The sequence below is a fragment of the Melospiza melodia genome, chromosome 3 (genome assembly GCF_035770615.1).
Source record: "Melospiza melodia melodia isolate bMelMel2 chromosome 3, bMelMel2.pri, whole genome shotgun sequence".
In the NCBI taxonomy this organism is placed as follows: domain Eukaryota; kingdom Metazoa; phylum Chordata; class Aves; order Passeriformes; family Passerellidae; genus Melospiza; species Melospiza melodia.
The window spans coordinates 113,019,911-113,040,335 of record NC_086196.1 but is presented as its reverse complement, the minus strand read 5'-3'; the positions used below and the strand labels follow the sequence as shown (position 1 = coordinate 113,040,335).

Genomic DNA, 20,425 nt, shown 5'->3' with positions numbered 1-20,425 from the left:
GGCATCATCCACCTCATTCTCTAATACAACTGTGAAAATTAACAATTACTCGAAATAGGAATACCCAGACACTGGTACTGGTGACTGTCACTGCCTCAAAGGTGTTGTCTGGTGTGAACAACTCCAGTGGCACAAAAATCCTGGTGCTGCTGCACTCACTTGAGACCTCAGATCTGCCAAGTGTTTTGGCTCCTACGAAATCCCACAGATGTTGCTGCAGCTGCTGTGAACATTTCCCTTGTCATAAATCTAGTTTCAAAAGCTCTCTCAGGTCACAAAGGACCCCAGTCAGCTTTTTCAGCGCAGACAAATCTCAAAGTTCTGCCTGTTTGAGACCTGCAGGACATTCCTTGGGAGTGGAACTGACTATGGTGCACCAATAGTCCTCTGTTCATGCTGAACAGATTACAGAGTAGGTGGAAAGTGGTAATGTGCAAATAGAAAATGTCAGAAGAATATGAACATTTCTAGACTTACACCTACGTGGTTTTCTTTTCTTGTGGTAACATACAACTTGAGACATCTGGAATCAAATCCCACTACTGCCACAAATCCATCATGTGGAGTGGGAAAGTTGTGGTATCTCTCTGCCTCAGTTTTCCACCTGACAAATGTGGCTAACACTGCCTTTTGTACCAAGTATCTCCAGATTGCAGCTCCCCATGTGCAGTGTTCAGCCCTACAGCAACAGGAGCCTGGGCGGTCTCTGGGAGCTGAGAGGAGCCTGGAGATGGTTCTGTGCCAGCTTGGGCAGAGCCCTGGCTGCCCTGCCTGTGTTCCACATGGGGCACTGTACCTGCTGGAGGCCTTCTTGCTGTGTGTCTCCCACTCGTGCTTGCGGTGTAGGAAGCCCTCCATCTGGGCCGAGGGGATCTCCTGCGTTTTGGCCGGGAGGGTTGCAGCAGTCTGGGCCTGAACGCCGCTCTTGGCTTTGCGGTCGGACGTCGGGGAAGGAATGGGACTGGACTCTTTGGAACTTGTCCTCTGTTCTGCAGCTCCATTGACCATTTCGTTGGTTTCTGCAGTTTCTGCCACCTAGGAACAGTGAAGAACACGTTCAGTCAGAAGCCCCCAGCACTGAGGCATTCTGCAGTTAATCTGTCTCCCTGCACAACGTGGCTGTGTATAAACTTTGCCTGGACAATGACACAGGCCAGTAAGTTCTTTCTTGCACTCCATGGAGACACAGGAGGCCAAGGAAATTAGAAGGAATGGATTAGTACCCATTTTATAGGTGGAGAGACGGGAAAATAAAAGCAGCTGAACATCAGTGTGAATTTTACTGTGCTTTGCTCTGCTGGTCAATTCTTTTATATATTGTTATTCCTAGAATGAGAGCATTTAGTTCTGTTGCTAAGTACTCAAATGTTTGGAACAGTAACAATCACACTTTCTGCAAACCTAGAGGAACGGTAGAAGTTATACACATCAGCCACCTTAAGTACATTTATGGCATTACTGGGGCATTAAAGGTCCATAAAAGGAATTAACTATGAGTCAGCAGAGAAAGATGTCACAATCGCCCAGGAGCATTTACAAAAATGTGTGCAATTGATTTGTTTCTGTAAAAGCTCCTTTCCCGCTTTCCCCGTTCCCCTAGTGACACAACAAAATCAAAACATGCAGAAATTAGAAAGATTACACCATGCATCTCCACCATCCCAGTTAGGATATTGGATCGTAAAGACAAGGGGAATGAGGTCACGTGTCAATTGATCGAGGTCTGGTTCAGACTGGCGTTATTAGGTGGATTGGATTTTGGTTAAAGGAACTGAAAACCACCACAGTCACACAGCATCACACAGCTATTTACCCCCAAACAAAGACAGAACCAAGGCCTTGCCCATCACTTGCTTTGTTGGTCGCGTTGCCTGCCGCACTGGGATCGATAGCCTAGAGAGCAGCCGTGTTTCCAGCAGCTCTCACTGGTCAAGCTGGCGACGTCTTCAGGAGCCATTCATCCAAAAATCATTTAAATTGGAATCCTAATGGCTATAAGCTTTTGAAATGCAGCTTGGTCCCAGTTTTTTTTTTTTGTTTTCTTGTACCATTACTTTGACGTGTAGAGCCATTGGTAGCAGCTCAGGAGTTACACAACCAGTGTGTAGTATTATTATTAGCAAGTTACTAAAGCTCAGTGCTGCTAATGCTCTAGTAGATTACAAACATTCTGGACTGGTTTTATGCAGACAAGCAGGTTTTTATGAATGGCACAATAATTAGACATTCCTACTTCTGCACATGGCCTGGACAAATCAAAAGCAGCCAAATTATTATGCAACAAACTCAATTTTGCCACTGTTTGCTAGAACTTCTTACACCTGCCCAGTACCCATTATTGTGCCTCACACCTTGTACCTCACCTTTGGCCTATAAAGATCTGAGTGTCAGCTTGCTCTGACCATGGGAAGGATTGGTTAACTGCCTTTAGCAATCTAAACCTCCAGAGTACAGACACTACTACACCCTTAAACAGGGAGAGAATCACAGCTCACATTGCACTTCAGTCAGATCTTGTTTACCCTGTCCCTAAATACACATAGCCTTACACTGCCTCTCCACAATTAGGATCAATCTAAGCCATCAACCCTCACTACTTGTACCCAAATCTCAAAGTATAACAAAAGTGTTGCATTAAAGTGGGGGAGAGGGTAAATAGATGAGGCTGAAGTTTATCCAAACACAGCCAGAACACAGGTAGTGGAATGAACAACCCCTGAGTCACCATTCATCACCCGTGTCAACCACCCATGGCCAACAGAGCCCTTCAAGAACAAGGAGAGCTTTGCACACCTTTCTGTCCAGTGACAGCTCCTGAACCTCAAACTCTACTTTGCTGCTGGCTGGAGCCCTGTTTGAGGGACCTGACACCTCTTACCAGCACTGAGGAATCACACAGCCCACAGGAACTCATCTCCACAGCTTAAATAAACTCTTCAGAAATACCTGGCCCCTGCACCGACACAGAAAGCAGCGCATTTGCTGGAGCAGTACCAGCCAGATGTGAAAACAGAACTGCTTTGGGGGTACCCAGAACCCCTAACCTGAGGTTAACCAAACCAGTTTCAAACCAGCAGCCACTGCACAGCTGCTCAACAGATTTTATGGGAAACAATATGGAATTCGGTGCTGCAACCCTGTGACTTTGAGAAGTAACTGCCAACTTTAATTACATCATCAGTCCTGCACCTTCTACGTCAAATTCTACCAGTTGTAAAAGGGCTATGAAAAGCTTTTCTGACGCTCTTTCAGGTTTTATTTCCTTTCACGTGTTATCTACAATTAACAGAAAACAAGCAAAATAAATCATGAACAGCTCTGCAAAGGATGTGTCATGAAAACGGAGAGAAAACGGGAGCTGAACACACTTCAATGGAAACATGCGTGGGGCATGCGGAGACAACGCCACGGAGGACAAACAGCAACAGCAAACTCCTGTTACAACACAACAGGTCTCTGTACATGATACAGTTCTCTCAGTGGGGCCTGAGGGGTTAGTTGGAAGTGCTTTAGTGGCTACAGGCTACTCTGGAACTCTTTAAAGCAGGACTGGGACATGCAACAAGACAGGTGGTGACAATGACACAGGTGCCCCTTTGGATTCGCAGTGCTTGAAGCAACATCTGCTCAGTTCATGGACTCAAGGCTCTGCCCCACAGCTGAAGAACCAGATGATTTGCCTGCTTACAAGACAAAGAGATGCCAAACTCTGGGCTGTTCTGTCAAAAGGACCTTCCTAATGCCTTTAGCCAGACCCACAGGCTGCAATAAATAGATGAAATCCTACTCTTCTAGTGCCTGAAATGATGACCTTAATCAATGACTTACTTTTTCTTCATCATCATAAAAGTGGAATTTTTATGTAAGTGTACTAATACAAATTTTAAAAATCTATCTCTATAAATTCCTTCTACAGACTACTTTTTTCACCAAAATACATGTGAAGGCTCTGCAGATGGTGGAGTCTGAAGCTACAGCTATCCTGCCCTGGGAACTGACACACTTTCGAGGCACAGGGCAGCCACCAGAGCATCCCCATAAATTCACATGGAATTTTAAAAAGCATTAAGAAGCTATATGTTGTTATCCTGACAAAAGAAAAAAACAAAAAAACAAAACATGCATCATGAAGTGGAAAGACAAAAGTACAGTTACTGAGGCACATCCTTTCAATCACCGCTCTCAGCTCACAAGCTCAGCCCACACAGAACAATCCAGCTGCACTGCTCAGCCAGTTGTCAGAAACCAAAATTCTGACCAACAGCAGCACATCTTGTGCCTCACTGACACAGCTCTGTACACCCAAGGTACTGCAACACAGGACTCCACAAACTGAGCTTGGAAGTTCTCATGGAAGACTGAAGTGCAGATGGCAAAGATGAACATAGAAATGCATCATGTAGCATGGCAATAAAATAAAACTTCAAAAGAAGCAAACAGGTGATGTATAAGGCTGTGCTAACCAACAAGATGATTATCTGGGATGTGCTTGAAGATCACCTCACATTCCCTGCCACAACTGTAGAGAATTTATAAACATTAGAATGTACAACAGCTCACTTCAGGACTGAATGCTAAAGAAGAACCAAAAGGTTTTATTTCCAGAAAGAGAAAGGTGGAACTGCTGTGTACTGGGGAGCATTGGCAGAGTCTGTGTGCAGACTCAGATCTAACTAGGATGGGCTTCTTAAAGCCAAGTTTGTGCTGAAAGGCATTTCCTGCCAGAGCCCTGGGCTGGGACTCGTGTTTGCTCTGCAGCACTGCCTGATATGCACAGATCCCAGCCTGCCAGGAGCCTTTCCTGCACTGAATGTGACCCCAGAGAGCCAGGCTCAGCAACAAAGGGAAGTGTCCTTTCACTCAGAGCATTAACTGAAACAAGGAGGCTCTGCAGGAAGGGGGAGGGAGGGGAGCCAGATCCAGCTCCAGTGTTGCCTTAACTCCAGGGACATTTACTGGCATTGTCATGGCTGCACGTGAGGATTCTTGGCATGCATCCTGACTCCACTGGGACACCCCTGTCAAGGAGGAGCAAGTAAGGCATGGAGCATTCATTCTGCACCCATGTAAAATAAAGAGCTGGGATCTTGGACAGTGTATTTTATTTAGTTTGTAAAGGAAAGCATCACATCCTCTCCCCAAGGGGTTACACCCTACTCTCATTTACATCCCTGCCTCTCTGGAGCCCAGAAATAGAATTGCTGTGGTGCCACCTGGACAGGACTGAGGCCAAATGGGGCCCCAACACAGCAAGATCACAACCTTGCATGAGGACTAAACTCCCAGATAAATCTAGATACTGGTTTTGAATGGTTTATTTCACGTTTATTTTTCTCTGTAGTCAATGAGTCCATTCTGCATGGAATGTTATACAAACTAACCTTAAGGCTTTTATTTGTCCACAGTCACACTCCCCCCCCTCCCAGCCCTTCCTGCCCAGCTCACTCATGTGGATTATCTTTGGCCTGGTACATAACTCTTGCTAATGCAGCTGATTTAATAAAGTTGCCGTGCTGAGACCTGTTAGTATAACTCGATGCGTCATACCTGTCAGGTCCTAGAGCTCTTCTTCATTAGGATGTAATCTCATTACATCTCAATTACTCATTTAAAGGAGGCTTTCGCTGGAAAATCTTAATGCTATTAGCAACATGAAAAACTCACAGTAAATAACATGAAATAAATGTGTCACCTTCAAGCAACTGAGTGTCAGTGAGGAGATTCAAATAAACAAAGATTAAAGTGAAGCAAATATATGTCCAAGGGGCTGCTAATTAAATAAAAGTCAACTGATGGGAAGGAAGAGAAAAGCAGCAGGGAAATCTGAAGCCAAAAGATTAAACCAGTACCAGTAAACCATACTGAAAAAAGGTTTCTGTTGCTGCAAGTGATTCTGTGGCTCACAGTCCAGACCACGAGCGGTCATTGGCTGTCCGTCTGCTAATAAAGTTTTTGTAGTTTTGGTAGGTTTGGGAGCGGTAACTAACCCGTGGAGATTCCTGGTCTGAGGGCAAACCGTTTTGGGAAACTTGTTCTCCTTTTGTCCCATCCCTGTTGGAGAGAGGAAAAAGAAAAGAAATTGTATAATATTCTTGGAAGTCACTCACCTCGTTCAACAAAATGAGATTTTCTTACAGAATATTAATTTAAGAAATCTAAGCATGTTCCTAAAATCCTCTGGCCCAACTGAATAAATCCAGTGTGAAGTGAGATTTAACCAGACTTTACTGACAATTACCTTACAAATAAACCTCCTCCTATCACATAAGCAGTTTCTAAATGGCTTAAAATCTGTAAATGATGCTCATCAAAGAAAAAAGCCAAGTTGGTTCAGGAATTGCAGTTCATGCCCCAGAGGACAAAAGCAGCATTCCCGCTTTTGGGCCAGGGATGCCTCAGCAGTGACAACTGGAAAATGGGAACTTGGCATGGAATTCAGGGGACTGGGAGAGGTCCTGTCCCCATAAACCACCAAGCCTCCTAACAAGGGTCATGTTATAAACCCATACAAGCTCCTCTCCTTTCACAGCACACTTTCAGCCCAAGGGTTCCCCAAGGGAAGAGCAGAGTCCAGCTCACCATTGCTGCTGGGAGTCTCCATCCTCTGCAACCTTGGGCTCCGGAGTGGGCGGCTGCCTCTTCCGCTCCTCCTCCTCTTGCTGCCGACGCACTTCCAGCAGCTCCAGCTGGGAGAGGAAACATTTCTTATTTAAAAAAACTGCTCATTTTTGTGGGGTGTTCTAGAAACTAGCAACAGCTCTGTATGTTTTTCTGGAACATTACTGAAATTGAAGTAAATGGGGATAAAATTGGAAGGCATCAGGCCTTAAAAGAGTTTGTGGCACTGAATTTGTCAGGGAGGGCACAAGCATCAGAACCTCTGTTAGCAGCTCTCCAGTGGCCATGTCTATTTTCCTACTCATCCTATTAGAACAACACCCAGACAAACAACAAAACAGCCCAAGTTATTAAAATATCCAAAAGTGACATCTTCTTGTCTGCTTGCCAAACACAGAAGTAAAATGTTTCCTGTCTGAATCCCTGAAATCACCCATCTCCATAAAACCAGCCTGATTTGTGAAGATGCTGAGAAACTCCAGTTCCTTTTGTCTGCAGCTGTGACACTCAGTGTGTGTGAAAACCCAGGCCACTTCAACTGTAGTGTCTAAAGCCAAATTGTTCTCCAAATATGGTAAAATGCTCTCCAAGCATCAATGACTGACACTGCAGTTGTGTTCAAATTGGAGTTTGGGGTTTCTTTTTCTCATTGTGTCTTCCTAGAGGACAATACAGCCTTGCACTGGAGCAGTCACAACACAACAAACATCACTGTCACTGCCCCCTTCCTACCACTGTCATCTTTAACCAAAAATAACTGGCCAGCTAATACAGCAGAGGGCTGGAGCCAACTGTTCAGCTCTGAAATTTCCTTCTGGGTCATCACTCCCAGGCCTGAGACAGCTCCTGTTGACTCTTAAGGTCATTTATCATTTAAGCTTTTTCCTTGGAGGTTGTTGAGTTCCAATTAATCAAAGGGGGTTTTTAGTATGGCTGGAGATATGAAACTTCAGGCTCTGTGTGGCTGGCTGAGGTCAATCAACAAACAACCAAGAAATGAAGAACAAGTTGGTGATTCTGGGAGCTGTTCCAAAGCAGCAGGAATGGCCAGGGGGTTCAGACACTCACCGTGGTCAGTCTCTCCAGCGCTGCAAACCTCTCGTCCCAGGTGGCCGCGGATTTCTCGAACGCTTCGTGCCGCTTGATCAACTTCTCCACCTCGTCCACGCTCTGCCCAATCTCACGGCTGGACAGGTAGGGCTCCTGGCCCAGCAGCCAGGCCTCAGCCACACTTGCGTCTCTGGAGAACTGGTGCACCTCCAAAACTGAGCAGAGAGGGCACAGGGGTCAGTGCCATTAATGTCACAAAGATGAGCACTGTGGTAGCTTTGGGATTTATCTAAACCCAGCTCAGGGAACAAAGTCCATGCACTTGGCTAAGTATTCCCCTGAGCTAAGTTCAGTGAAACTGGTCACTGAAAAGACAGATATTTCTCCTATTGGCTTTGCATTTTGCAAATTTAGGGTGTTTTTTTGTTCTAATCTGGTGTAACCTACTATTTTCAGCATAGAAACTGGAATGTGACACCTGCAAATACAGTAGAGCTACTGCATCAAGTTCCAAGTTTGATCATACAGAGCAAGACCTTTGGTGGGGGTTTCTTGGTTTCAAATTCATTATTTAACAACAAACAGGTGTGAACCTTGCAGCTATTCCAGCACAAACACACTTCCAAGCACTGTAACAAAAGTGAGGAGCTGCAGGTTTTTTTCAATGCTCAGAAAGGCACAATGCAGAAAGTTAAATATGGCCCATCCCAAAAGAAATCCAAGGGTGTCCTTACTCAGTCTGAGCCACTCCCATCTGTCTTCCCATTTGTCAATCATTTCTTTTCTCTTTTCTGTCAGCTGCAGGAGCTTTTCCTTGATCTGGATGGAGAGCAGAGAGCAGGGCTGTTACACAAGCACCAGGCAGCAATTCCCTCCAACCCTGCACTGACAGACACTGCACAAATTCCTCAGGAAGTGACTTCACCGTGCAAACAACAGCTGTTTTTCTCTTCCAAGTATAAATAAATGTGACATTTCCATTAAAATATCACATTTGCATAAGCATTCAGTGTCTGTTAAAAGCTACAGCACACAGAGTATTTGATAAAAGGGTGTAATGGGCAAACAAATGTAAATAGTGCAATCAGGCACTGAATATTCTGCCCTTTTCCAGTGAATAATGCAAAGTAATAATAATAATGCTGTTCAGGATTGCTGCAGAAGCTCTCCACTTCCTGAGAGGGAAGCGCCTCAAAATGTTTGATTACCTTTCCTTCCCCAAAGGGAGGCAGGAGAAGCAAGGGCTGAGCCTCTATCCTGTGGCCTGGACACCTCAGAAAATAAATCAAGGCTTTCAGCAGTTGGATATGGTTCTCTTAATATTCCTTGAATTTAGTCCCTACACAACAAACATTTTCCTGCTCATTCCCCTAGCAGGCCTCTCCACAGCATTCCATTTCCCCTGCAGGAAGTTCAGGCTGTCTCACAGCTGCCTCTGCCCTTGCTTAAGGAAGACACCTTTCCATCCCAGAGACATTCTCTGCAGAATGGAATGCAGCAACTTTGCATTTTCTGGGCTGAAAATGACACTTTAAATCTTGATGTCACCTCTGTTACCCACCATGAATTGCCAGAGTGAGGTCATACCCTGATTTCCCAACAGCACATAAGTGCATTGTCCCTAAGGTGACACTTGTCATTACTCTGTGGGTGACACAGGGCAGGTTTCTCCCTTGTGAAGAACCATGTGTGCAGGGAGCACGGTACCTCCTCAGATGCATAGTGTTTCCTGGCCAGCAGAGACTTGCCAAGCTCAATGCACGTAGTGAAGCTGTCATTTCGGGCATCAATTTCTGCTTTGATCCCCTGGTGATTGTTCATGAGCAGTTCCACAGATGAAACATCCCTAAAATGAGCAGAAACACAGATTTCAGATTCAACAGCTGCTACATTTCCAAACTGACCCGCAACTCCAGATGGAAAAAATTGATTCCTAGATTGTCTTTGTAGTTCAGGAAACCTTTCCCAAGGAACAGCACCATTCTGGCCTGAATCAGACATCAAATAACCCTGGTGTGAGACCAAATCTCTCTGGGTACAATTTTCCATGGCAATTATTCCACCCACAGGAGCAAGCTGCTGCAGCAGCAGACTCTGAAAGCCACTCTCAGTGATACAGAGGTTCCTCAGGTGAGCTGCAGCCTTATCTCTGGGTGGAGAAGGATGCCTTGCCTTACCTTGGCTTTTCCTGGGCTTCTATCTGCCGGATAACGTCTTCCATCCAGAGCATGAGGTCCCGAACCATGCTGAAGAAGCGGAATTTGTCTCCTGTGTCCACCAGCCTCACCCTGCGGCCCTCACAGGCATCCAACAGTGCCTTCCATGCCTCCAGGACCTCGTTTTCCCTCTTCTGGATGTCATCAGCCTTGTCCCCGGCGTAGGCAGCCTGGAGGCGCGCTGCATCCTCCTGCAGCTGTCGCACCTGCAGCAGGGTGGGACAGACACAGCCATGGTGGGTGTGTGACTCCTGAGTCACAGCTACAGGGACATTTATCTGCTAATTCATCACCTGAGGGGCCTCCTAAAGTCACTGCAAATGGATTTGGTCTGTTCACACTAGAAAGGTCTGTGCTGTTAGTGAGCCAGTATTATCCCTCAGAGAACACTGGAGGGCCAAGGGACCCCCAAAATAGCAAAGATTTGCCCCTGCCTGAACTCCCTGTGAGACACAGGGCCAAAGGCAAGTGTCTGTTACATGCCAGGGCAAATGGGGACCATTTTCATCATCTAATTCCCTTCCTCTCATAAAAGGGACAAAAACATCTGGGAACTCAGTGTCCAAACCACTACTGCAGCTGATAGAGGTTATTTTTCAAAAATGTAGATAATGACTTCAAAGAGAAGAAAACGTGGAAATGTCAAGAACCTTCTACTATTAGAAATCTTTTCCTTTCAAACACTGTCTTGGGATGGCAAATGCTAATTCCTGACTGTTTTCCATATTTTGCAAGCCAGAAAGCATTCCATTAGCTTTTGTCTAATAATTAATTTCTTTTTAACATCAAATCAACAGCCTTCTACCTACAGGCACAGAGACCTCTCTCAAAATGATCCACCTTGGTGCTCGGGCTGTTTCACCCAGAAATTATCCTAAGTGCCTTCTCCACAGCTCTGTGCTGTGATTACATATTCCTTCACTTAGGTCTTGATTATAATTACCTTTTTGAGAGACTGGGATTGATGTTTTGTGTATGTCTCACACTTTCTGTATAAAATCTACAGCTTCTGAAAGTAAAAGACCTGGAAAAGCTACTGCTTGCTCTATCTCCTTTGTTTTAGTGTAAATTGCAACATAATAGAGAATTGGCTGGCAGCTCTTTCCTGACCTACTGGGATAAATACAGTCAGTTGTAATTCCTCCTTCCTTAAGCAACTTGTTCTCTCCCCAAATTCTCCTTGTGGCAGCTGAATGTTGTATTTTGATTTAGAATCCCCCCTGTGCTGTATGAGCAGCTGCCACCTTCTTGGCACACCTTAGCTTCAAAAGTTTCAGAATTAGATCAGGTTTGGATGCTTTTAAAAATCTTAGCCTGAACTGTGGATTTTAAATCTCTTTTGCTCTCAGGACGCACCAAGAAAGGCCACATTTAATTCAGAATGCCCAGGTTCATAACCAAGACAGAAAGCCTCTGTGTAGGTCTTTGCCTCTCAGAAAGGAAAAATAAACAGTGCCTGGCACAAAGGGTTTGATTGGGGCTTTTTGGTGTTTTTAAAAACAAAAAAACCTAAACTGATAATAAATAACCAAAATAAAACCAAACTTCAAAAAGCCAACCAGGCTTATACATTCTTTCATATTTTGTACTTTAAATCAATACAGAAACTCTCTGTCTTTCTCATTTCTTCTTCAACCGAGGACAGGAAATGGAATAACATCCAACAACTGCCAACATGTTCAGAAGCCTGTGTACTTACAGATTGCTACTTTAGATATCAACTGAATGCAATGACAGAGCAGCAGCCAGACAGATAAGGAAAGGAGGCAGGTGAGGTTATTCCCACAGCACTACACGTGGGAAGCAGCTGGCAGCACTCTGTCTCCCAGCCACAGAGAGGCCAAGGGCAGCAGCAAACTCTGCAGCTCAGCTTCCCACACCCACAGTTCACCTGCCACACACCTGGGTGCCCAGGGCCTGGATATCGTGCTCAAACGTCGTGTGCATTCTCTGTAGTGTTTCCACTGTGTTTTGGTCTCTACCGAGCTCCTCGGGCAGTTTCTTGTGTTTGTCTTGGATTCGCCCCAAGATCTCCTTGGCATCGTGGTAAAATTTGTGCAGTTCATAAGAGGCTGCGAGGATTTGTGTTCTTGTGTCGATGAGCTCCAGCAGATCCGCCCAGGCCTCGTTGAGTCCGTCCTTCCACTCGGCGATGGTGGCGGCGTCCGAGTGGCCGGAGTTGATGAGCTCGTCGGCCATGTGGTTGACGGTGTCCACCCGCTCCTGCCCGATGTTCCCGGTGTCCCTGGCGAACTCCCGGAACCGCTCCTGCAGCATCTGCAAGGCACAGCAAGAGCCTCATGCAGCGCTGTGGCTACAGGAGAGCTGAGAGAGCCAAGGCACCCCTGTGAGCAGCACCAGAGAGGCCCTCCAAGGACTCACCGTGACGTGCTCGTAGTCCTGGCCCAGCTCATGGGACCCTGCCACCACCTCCCTCTCGGCAATCCACTGCTCCAGGTCATCCACCTCGCGGTTGAGCTGGAACAGCCGGTGCCTCTCGTCCAGCTTGCCCCTCCTCTCCTCGGCCAGGTCCTTCAGGCCCGCGTAGAGCTTGTCCACCTTGGACTGGCGCATGCTGATGCGCTCACTGGAAAAGCAAACAGCACTGAATCTGCGCTGCCCTTGCAAGCAAAACCCAGTGGGGAAAACTGCAGGGAATAGAAGTCCCTGGGGGTATTTAATCCACAGAATGCACGTCTGCTGCAGGCAGGAATTTGACTTGGATGGGTGGGACCAGTCCTCTGCTAGCAGAGGTGACAGCAATAGCTGGGAAGCTTGTCTGTCCTGCACTGTAAACCCCTGGCTTTAGAGAGGGGAGCTGGAATCCAGCTCTACATCACACCAGTGTCTTCTCCCAAAGCTACAGGCAGGATCTGAGCTGCTGAGGCAGGGAGCAGTTCCTTCTCAGTTAAACTCTGCTTCAGAGTTCAGCAGCACTCATGGGTTTCTTACCCCTTAAAGTTCAGCATTTGCACAAGGGATGAATATTTCTACTTGCTGTATCTTTTGCCTCTATTTTGTCTGAGCCATACAGTGCTGTCGAAGTGCCTTCCATCTGCCTTGTGAAGCTGATGGTGTTATTCCAGTACTCAGGCAGCTCAGCCAGGAAATGTGCTCTCATCAGAAGCACTCATGACCACAAGAGAGTGCTTTAGAGTTAAATAAGAACCTTCCACCGGAGGCAGAGTGTGTCTGGCCTAGGCCACTGCCACCTTCCAGCCTGCGCAGGCTGAGCAGTTAAATACATCAGCCTCAGAGTGGAATCAGCTTTGGAGCTGAAGCCAGTGCAAAATTCAATCTGCTGAGCTGCAGCTCTTACAGCAAAATGGTTCTTAAGCTTCCTGAGTTCTCCCTCAGGGAAAGCAATTTATGAAAAGTGAGATAAATTTACCAAAAGTAAGATGTTAATGTGCCCATGTTTAAAGCGTCTGATTCTGGGCTCTGATTCTGCTGGAATCTCAAAGAGAAGAGGCAGATCTTGGGGAGCACAGCAGAAGGATTAATGAAAGTGACCTTCTCTGCTGGACATTGAAGTTGGTTGGAAGAGCAGATCTGGACCTTGGCCTGAGGACTGCTCTGCCTCTGTAATGTTCAGCAGTGCTGCCAAGACCTGACACTGCAGCCTGCACAGGGGACAGGTCTCCAGGTGTCCAGAACCACCAGAAATCAGCAGCTGCACATACTGACCCTGTCTCTGGCCAAATCAGGGTGACACCTTGAATTGACTGAGGCTAAACTCCTCTTCCTCTGTATGAGCCACTGAGCTACTTACTCTCTGTGGTGGTCTTTGTGTGCCAGAACCACCCAAAGGGACTGAACTCCTAAAATAACTCATGAGCCAATTAAAAATGGCAGTGAATACCTTTCTGGGTGATTATCTGCCACCAAAGTTCTGCTGGTCTTTGAAAGCTGGTGCACAGTTTCAGCATAATCTTCTACTGCTTGTTCCAAAATCTGGTGTTTCTTCAGCATGGACACTGCACTCTGTTCATCCTGTAAGGGTGACAGAAAATGACAGGAACAATTATAAGGAGCTGCTCCCAAGTACAGCTTGAAGAGAAGTCCTCCTGCCAATGGTATAGTTGATGTCACAGCAAATAGTACCCCCAGAAAGCAAAATAATGAGTGAACTAGATAATTCATCCATCCCTCTGGGGTGCAGAACAAAATTACATCAGCTGGGCACTGAGCATGTTGAGCTTCCTCTTCTATGAAGCTTTTTATGTGTTTCCACAGCACTGATGCAGGGCTCAGAAACATGGAACAGATTAAGACACACTACTTGTGAGGCATCTTAACAACAGCATGGGGCAAGGAAAAGAAATTCTACACACTCCATGCCAATGGGTTCTCCATCAAAGTGTCTGGAGAAGTTCCAATTGAAACTTTTTATGCACTGTTATAGCTAAGAAAATCAGCCTCCTACTCTCAGTGTTAACTGATGTTGTCAATAAATCTTTTCAATACAATATTTTGCATTGTGAGCTATTTGCAATAGATAAAAAGAAAACAAGCCATTTTTAATGGGAGATTGAACACCTGTGTAATGTGTTCTCCTGATCTAAAGCTGAGCTTTATTTTACCAGGGCAGGAAACATGGTGCATTTATGGTGATAACAAGCTCCAGCACTAACACCTCCTTGGAAAACAGGAGTTTACATTCTCTTTGGTATGGTGTGAAGCTGGGAGTCAAAGCTGATGGTCACCGGGAGTCAAGGATGTGACAGTGGTAGCTGACTGACCACCAGGCCCCGTTTCACAGCCAGGTGTGTTGTGCAGTCACCCAAAACTAACAGAAAACTGGACCTAACTGGACCACACTGGCAATCCTGGCCTTGCAGTGAAAGCAAGCACAGGGTTGCCCTCTGCAGTGTGAGGATGCTCCCTGGTTCCATACAGCACAGCCTGTCGTGCACACCATCAAAGATGTCAGAACAGGCAGAAGCCACCATCACCTGAAGCTTCACCAGGAAGTTACATTTGTTTATGTCACCTTTCCATAGCACCACACCAAATGATGTCACCTGCCTCACCCCAGCACAGCAATTAAAGCCAAAGTAGTGTCACTTTGGAGCTGCTCACCTTGGCTTTCTCTTCTGACATCATGTAGAGCTCCTGCTCACTCATCCAGGCCTCAGCCTCGGCTGCATCGAAGTAATACTGCTGAGCCCTGTGAGACTCCTCCAGGCGCTTGTGGCGCTTCTCCGTCTCCTCGATGAGGAGGTTCCACAGCTGCTTCAAATCTGCAAGCCTCTGCTGGATGACTTCAGCATTGGGGCTGCTCTCTGTGATGATGTTCTGACTCCTCTCAAAAATGTCATCGATACGAGGCTGGTGACCCTGGATTTCTTTCTGAAGGGTCTACATGGGAGAAAACTGACTGATCAGACAATGTGCAAATGAAAAGAAAATAGAAGCCAGGGTCTTAACTCCAGAGGGGCAGCAAAACACCCACCATCAGCTCACGTGGATAACCTGGGGCTGCCACCACCTGTGGTCATGCCACAGCACCCATTGTTTTACCCCAAACATTTCCTTCCCAAATGAGTCAGCACTAAGGAGAAGTAGCAAATATGGAGCTCTAACAGCATCTACTTACCTGATTTTTCTTTATTAGTAGCTGCACAGTCTGGAGGTTGTGTCCATGATCAGTAGATGTAGCTATGGGCATCCTCTCTCCGACCCACAACTGGAAGAGAGAGAGTACACAGGATTTCAAGCAATCTCAGATACACTTGGGACAGCAGAGAGACGCTGGAACACATAATCTGCAGAAAGCAGCAGTATTCCAACATTTTCCTACTGCCTGGGGAACAGGATTTCTTTGGTACTCACAATTTCATCTTCCACATCCCGGTTGAACTGGTGGATCTCTTTGGAGGCCAGCAGGTTGGCCTTCCTCTCATTCAAAGGCTCCAGCAGCTCCAAGAATTTCTTTTCTACAGTAAGGCGTTTGCCATCGACTTCATCTGTGCTCTTGCCCTCTTGGCTCAAAGCCCTTGCCTGGCTTTGCAGCTCCTCTATCTCCTTCTTACGGACATCCATTTGATTCTCCAGCATCTAAACAGAAACATGGCAAAAGGGTCCTGAAAACCAGGATGAAAGCTGTTCATACAATTAGGGCATATCAACAGCTTCCTCAGAAGGGAGAACAGATGCTGGTCAATGAGGCTTTACCATGTTAATAACTATTGTCCATAACTATAACTATTGTTAATAACTATTTGTTGCTGGATGAATGTCTTGTTCTTCTTAAAGATACATGAAAGAATAGGAAGAAAGAAAAGCAGTTCTTTCTTTTCTAAACTGAAAGCCTGCCCTGCCCATTCCTTTTAGTGCAGGTATTTGCTGACTGCCTGCTGCACCCCATACTCTGTTTACCTGCTGCTTCTTCAACAGGATGTTGACACTGGTGAGGTCTTTTCCGTAGTCATCCGACTGGATTTGGCTCTCCAAACCATTCAGCCACTTATCCAGGTCTGCACAGCTCTGGGTGAAAAGCTCTGCCTTGTTTGCATCGAAGAGACGCTGAGCCTTGGTCTGGGTGGTGGATTCAAGCTCGTCCCACATTTGGTGGAGACCTGTCAGCTTCTCCTTCACCACGGCCTCAGTCTCTGGTTTCTCTGCAATGAGCTGCATTCCCTCCTGCAAAGCAAAGAGCAACCAAATGGTACCTCCTTGGGAGCACTCACAGCCCGTTAGGGCAATTATCCTGATTAATAAGCACTCAGGATTTCTCATCTGCTGGCAGCATCAACCACTCATTTTCTATCTCCATTTATCCAGTGACTCCTTCCAGAAGAACAGCTCCCAGGTCCCTCTGCTGCCTGGAAGAGGGATTTTAGCAATGGGAAGGTCAAGCAATGCCTCCTTTCTCTTCTCCATTGCACATGCTCCCCGAAGGGAGCTCCTGGGGCCATGGCTCAGGCAGAATGGAGCAGGGAGCCAGAGCTGCCCACACTGCATTTCCTGAGGCCCCAGCCCCTGGGGCCACATCACCAGAGAACCATGAACACACAGCATAATGCTGGGAGAGTTTGGGAAATATTGTCTCCATTCTAATTATCCCTATCTATCTGTTCAGCTGGGTGCAGATGGGAATGCTGCCCCCAAACCCAGCACATTCCATGTGAATGTTAATCCAGGGACTGCCACAACTCTGTACACAACCCTGGTCCTTTGCTGCAATCTGATTTTTCAGAGGCAAAGGAGAAGGATGTATTAAGCATCACTAAAAAGGAACTTCCAGTACCAAGAGCAGCCTTCTAATTACACCATTAAAGGGTATTGCTATTTGTAGATCACAGAAAAGCCTCTAATGGGATATGGAGTGCCAAAGTGGGAGAGGAAATGAGCAATTAAGCTAACTTACACTGAACAGAAACCCACTGTCAGAGCTGAAGAGGAGACTCCTCAGTGCTCCAGAGCTGCACAGGAGAAATGTTGGGGGGGGAAGTACAGCTCATCACAGCATATTAAAGCTTCAACTAACTTGATACAGAGCTGTGAATCTTAATTAATCACAAAACTAGATGTTCTTTACCTCATGGCCTAATTTTGCATGGGGAAAGGCAGCTTGGCTATCGTTCTGAATGAATGGAAGCCAGCTTAGCAGCGCAGAAGAATAAACTCAGTTATTCTCTATATTCTGTTATTTCCCAAGAAGTGCTTCTACTTCATTGGCTCAAATCCCCACACTTGCCCCACTTACCCTTTGGGCATGAAATTTAGGCTCTGCCTTCCTTCTGGATAGGAAGGACTAGACAAAACTAAACTGGCACCTTAGCCAATGGCTGAGTGAATGTCTTGGATAAAAGACTTTTAACATCAATGAAGAATAAAATAGATTGGATGGAGACACAATGCACCAGAAATCTCAGCTGTGGGGTGATGTAAGGACCAGTTCTGCAGAGGAACAGATCCCATCTCTGTGCACAACCACCCTGGACAAAGATAAGGGCATTTTTTGGATGTTCTTTCCCTACCTTTTCAATCTTCTCCAGCCACTCTTTGTTGGATGCAAGCTCTGCCATGAATGCCTGATGCTTCAGCCACTTGCTGTGCAGGTTCCTTGCCTCATCATAGGACATATCCTGGGCTGTGAGCATCTTCTCATTGATCCAGAGGGAGAGCTGGAAAGGAAAATACATGGAGGTGTGAGGAAACATTCCTGGTGTGAAATAATGCAAAATGCCTCCAGATCAAGGATAAAGAGATGCCTCTACAGAAGAGTTGTGTGAATTCAGAGACTGCTCTTATTCAGGGATTTACTCAGGGTTCAGCCACCCTGAAGGATCTGCCTCTTTAACAGTTCAATTCTAACAGTCATCTCCAATAAATAACCCTTGATTCAAGCAGAAAGGAATCACCTCTATGATAAGCAGAATCAGGTTCAATAGCAAGAGAAACAGGGACACGTGCACTACTTATTGGTCAGATGGTTTTGTGGAGGTTCTTACAGATGGTTTTGTACCATTAATTCACAGCACATTTGTACCTTTTCCCCTCAGTCTTTTCTCTGTATAGGTTTACATAAGTAATTTGTTTATTTATCCAGTCTCCAGGAGTGTTTTGGTACTGGAGACTTTCCTTTTCCCATTATATAAAATCCACGATTGTTTTCTGTCTGATTTTCAGCAAGTACAAAGGCACTGGGGACAATTTCCATATCACCACTAGAGAAAACCAATACTTTAAGAGACAGTTGATTTGCCAAGTGCAAATGGAATGTGAAAATGATCCTAGCAGCCAACATTGCATTTCCTCCCAGGGTGAGTCTGACTGCCTCATCTATCCCTGAGGTGTGGATAAAACCACATTCACAGGAATGTTTACAGAATTTGAAAAGGTCCATTTTCTGCATATTTAGAGCGGAAAATGTCAAAACAAATCTCAGCTTGGTTTCCAGAACAGCCCAAAAAGGAGAGGAACAGAGGCTTTTGCTGTGTGCTCAGGACACAGGGCAACAAATTCCATTTATCACTCATGAGCCTCTTTTCAACTGCCCCTTAAAATTTCAATTGTTCCTTAAATCTCCCCAGAAAGGGAAAACTTATCAGAGCAATCAGAGAAACTCCTCATTGGATCTTCCCATCAAGTCTAAACAGAAAATTGCTCATGTCAATGAAGAGCTCTGTAGGTACAAGGTTGCATTGGAACAGGCTACTGTGCTGCTGAACAAAGTCTACATGGAGATTAGGATATAACCCAGAATTAGTGGTTTTACTCTTGCCCTTCTGGGGAGGAGACAGCTGCTCTGCTCTGCAAATTGCACTGCTTGGCTTTCACTGTTTGCTTTTACTCAGCCACAGCATTAAGGCTTCTGGGGATTTAGAAGTGCTTCCCAAGGAGAGGCTGGCTCATTCCTGTGACCAGCTGGGGGAAGGCAAGGCAGGGACAGCATGTGGTTCACAGCCAGAGCCTGCTGGGATAAACCCCTCAGAGCACAGAAATGCAGATCAAGTATTTAAGGGCTCACTGCTAAAATCTGGGTTTTGCAACCACTACAGGCACTAAAAATCAGTACTTTGAGTGTGAAAGTAGATTTTCAGAAAATAATACAGTTCCCTAAATTGCCTCAAAAGCACACTTGGAGTATTTATTTCTCCAGAAGTTGTTAAGGCCAGGAGAAGATGAGGCTTCCTCCATCCTTTGCACCTGTACACCTGACCCTATTTCTGCTCCTGGCTGCCACTCTGCAGTGCCAAGCCTGCAGGAAGGAAGGGAAATGGAGACAAATCCTTGTGAGCCTGGGGTAGCAGCAAGGCAGGGGGAAAGGCTCTGAGTGCTGCTGCACTCCCAGACTGTGCCAGGAGCCAAGCTGCCAGCCCTTCCTGCAGGGAGGCTCACATGGCAAACCCTGCCAGCACACTCTGGGACAGAAACTTCAGAGTGCAGAGAGAGCTTTCACCATGGCCCTGGAGAAATGAGCCCAGACACTGCTGGGGCTTCCAAGCACTCACAGGGAAGGTCAGCTGTAAACTGTTCCCTTGAAGGTGAGCTGAGAAAGAGCAGGAAATCAAAGAAAACTAAATGGTAACATTTATCACATCTTCTCCAGTCAGAATTTTCTGCTATCACTGTTTCATTCACTTGGCAAGTTTATTTTACACATTCATATTGATGAGTGCAAGAAACAGCTGGAAAAGCAGCTCCCCAGGACCAACCTGTGACAGTGTTTCTGACTCCTCACCACAACAAAATCTGCTGTTTTCCCTCACCTGTGACCCCAGAGGGGGGGGGGTTATCACTGCTGGGCTGCTGTGAGGAGCACTGTCCCACTGCTCTGGAGCGCCACACTCCTCCCCAGCTCTGCAGGAAGGGACAAGGGGCAGGAGGCCACACTCTCAAACACCTCATGAGGGGTGACAGTGACAATATGGCTGCCCTGGGAAGGGAGGGGCTGCAGAAAACACTGTGCCTTTCCTCAGGTTACACACAGATGGGAAGCTGTCCCTAAGGCAGCAGCAGACAGGAAGGCCAAGGGATCATTGCTGGGTGAAGCAGGGACTGGCTCAAAGCTGCTCCCTAACAATTCCCAG

General features: G+C 46.3%; 1 protein-coding gene across 8 annotated transcripts in view; it reads right to left on the bottom strand.

Annotated features, from left to right (window-relative positions):
- SPTBN1 (spectrin beta, non-erythrocytic 1) overlaps positions 1-20,425 on the bottom strand; it is a 115,641-nt gene that overhangs the window by 4,245 nt on the left and 90,971 nt on the right. For 7 of the 8 annotated variants that reach the window (XM_063152723.1, XM_063152725.1, XM_063152722.1 and 4 more), the window contains 15 exons: positions 17,870-18,016; positions 16,266-16,529; positions 15,720-15,944; positions 15,484-15,573; positions 14,967-15,245; positions 13,747-13,877; positions 12,267-12,471; positions 11,787-12,161; positions 9,846-10,090; positions 9,376-9,514; positions 8,403-8,487; positions 7,687-7,883; positions 6,580-6,686; positions 5,988-6,051; positions 797-1,035 (listed from right to left, as the gene is read on the bottom strand). In XM_063152723.1, the coding sequence (XP_063008793.1) occupies positions 797-1,035; positions 5,988-6,051; positions 6,580-6,686; positions 7,687-7,883; positions 8,403-8,487; positions 9,376-9,514; positions 9,846-10,090; positions 11,787-12,161; positions 12,267-12,471; positions 13,747-13,877; positions 14,967-15,245; positions 15,484-15,573; positions 15,720-15,944; positions 16,266-16,529; positions 17,870-18,016 (2,792 nt within the window). Of the gene's footprint in view, positions 1-796; positions 1,036-3,233; positions 6,052-6,579; positions 6,687-7,686; positions 7,884-8,402; positions 8,488-9,375; positions 9,515-9,845; positions 10,091-11,786; positions 12,162-12,266; positions 12,472-13,746; positions 13,878-14,966; positions 15,246-15,483; positions 15,574-15,719; positions 15,945-16,265; positions 16,530-17,869; positions 18,017-20,425 lie in introns of those variants that run through there. The other variant, XM_063152729.1, reaches the window with a different exon arrangement.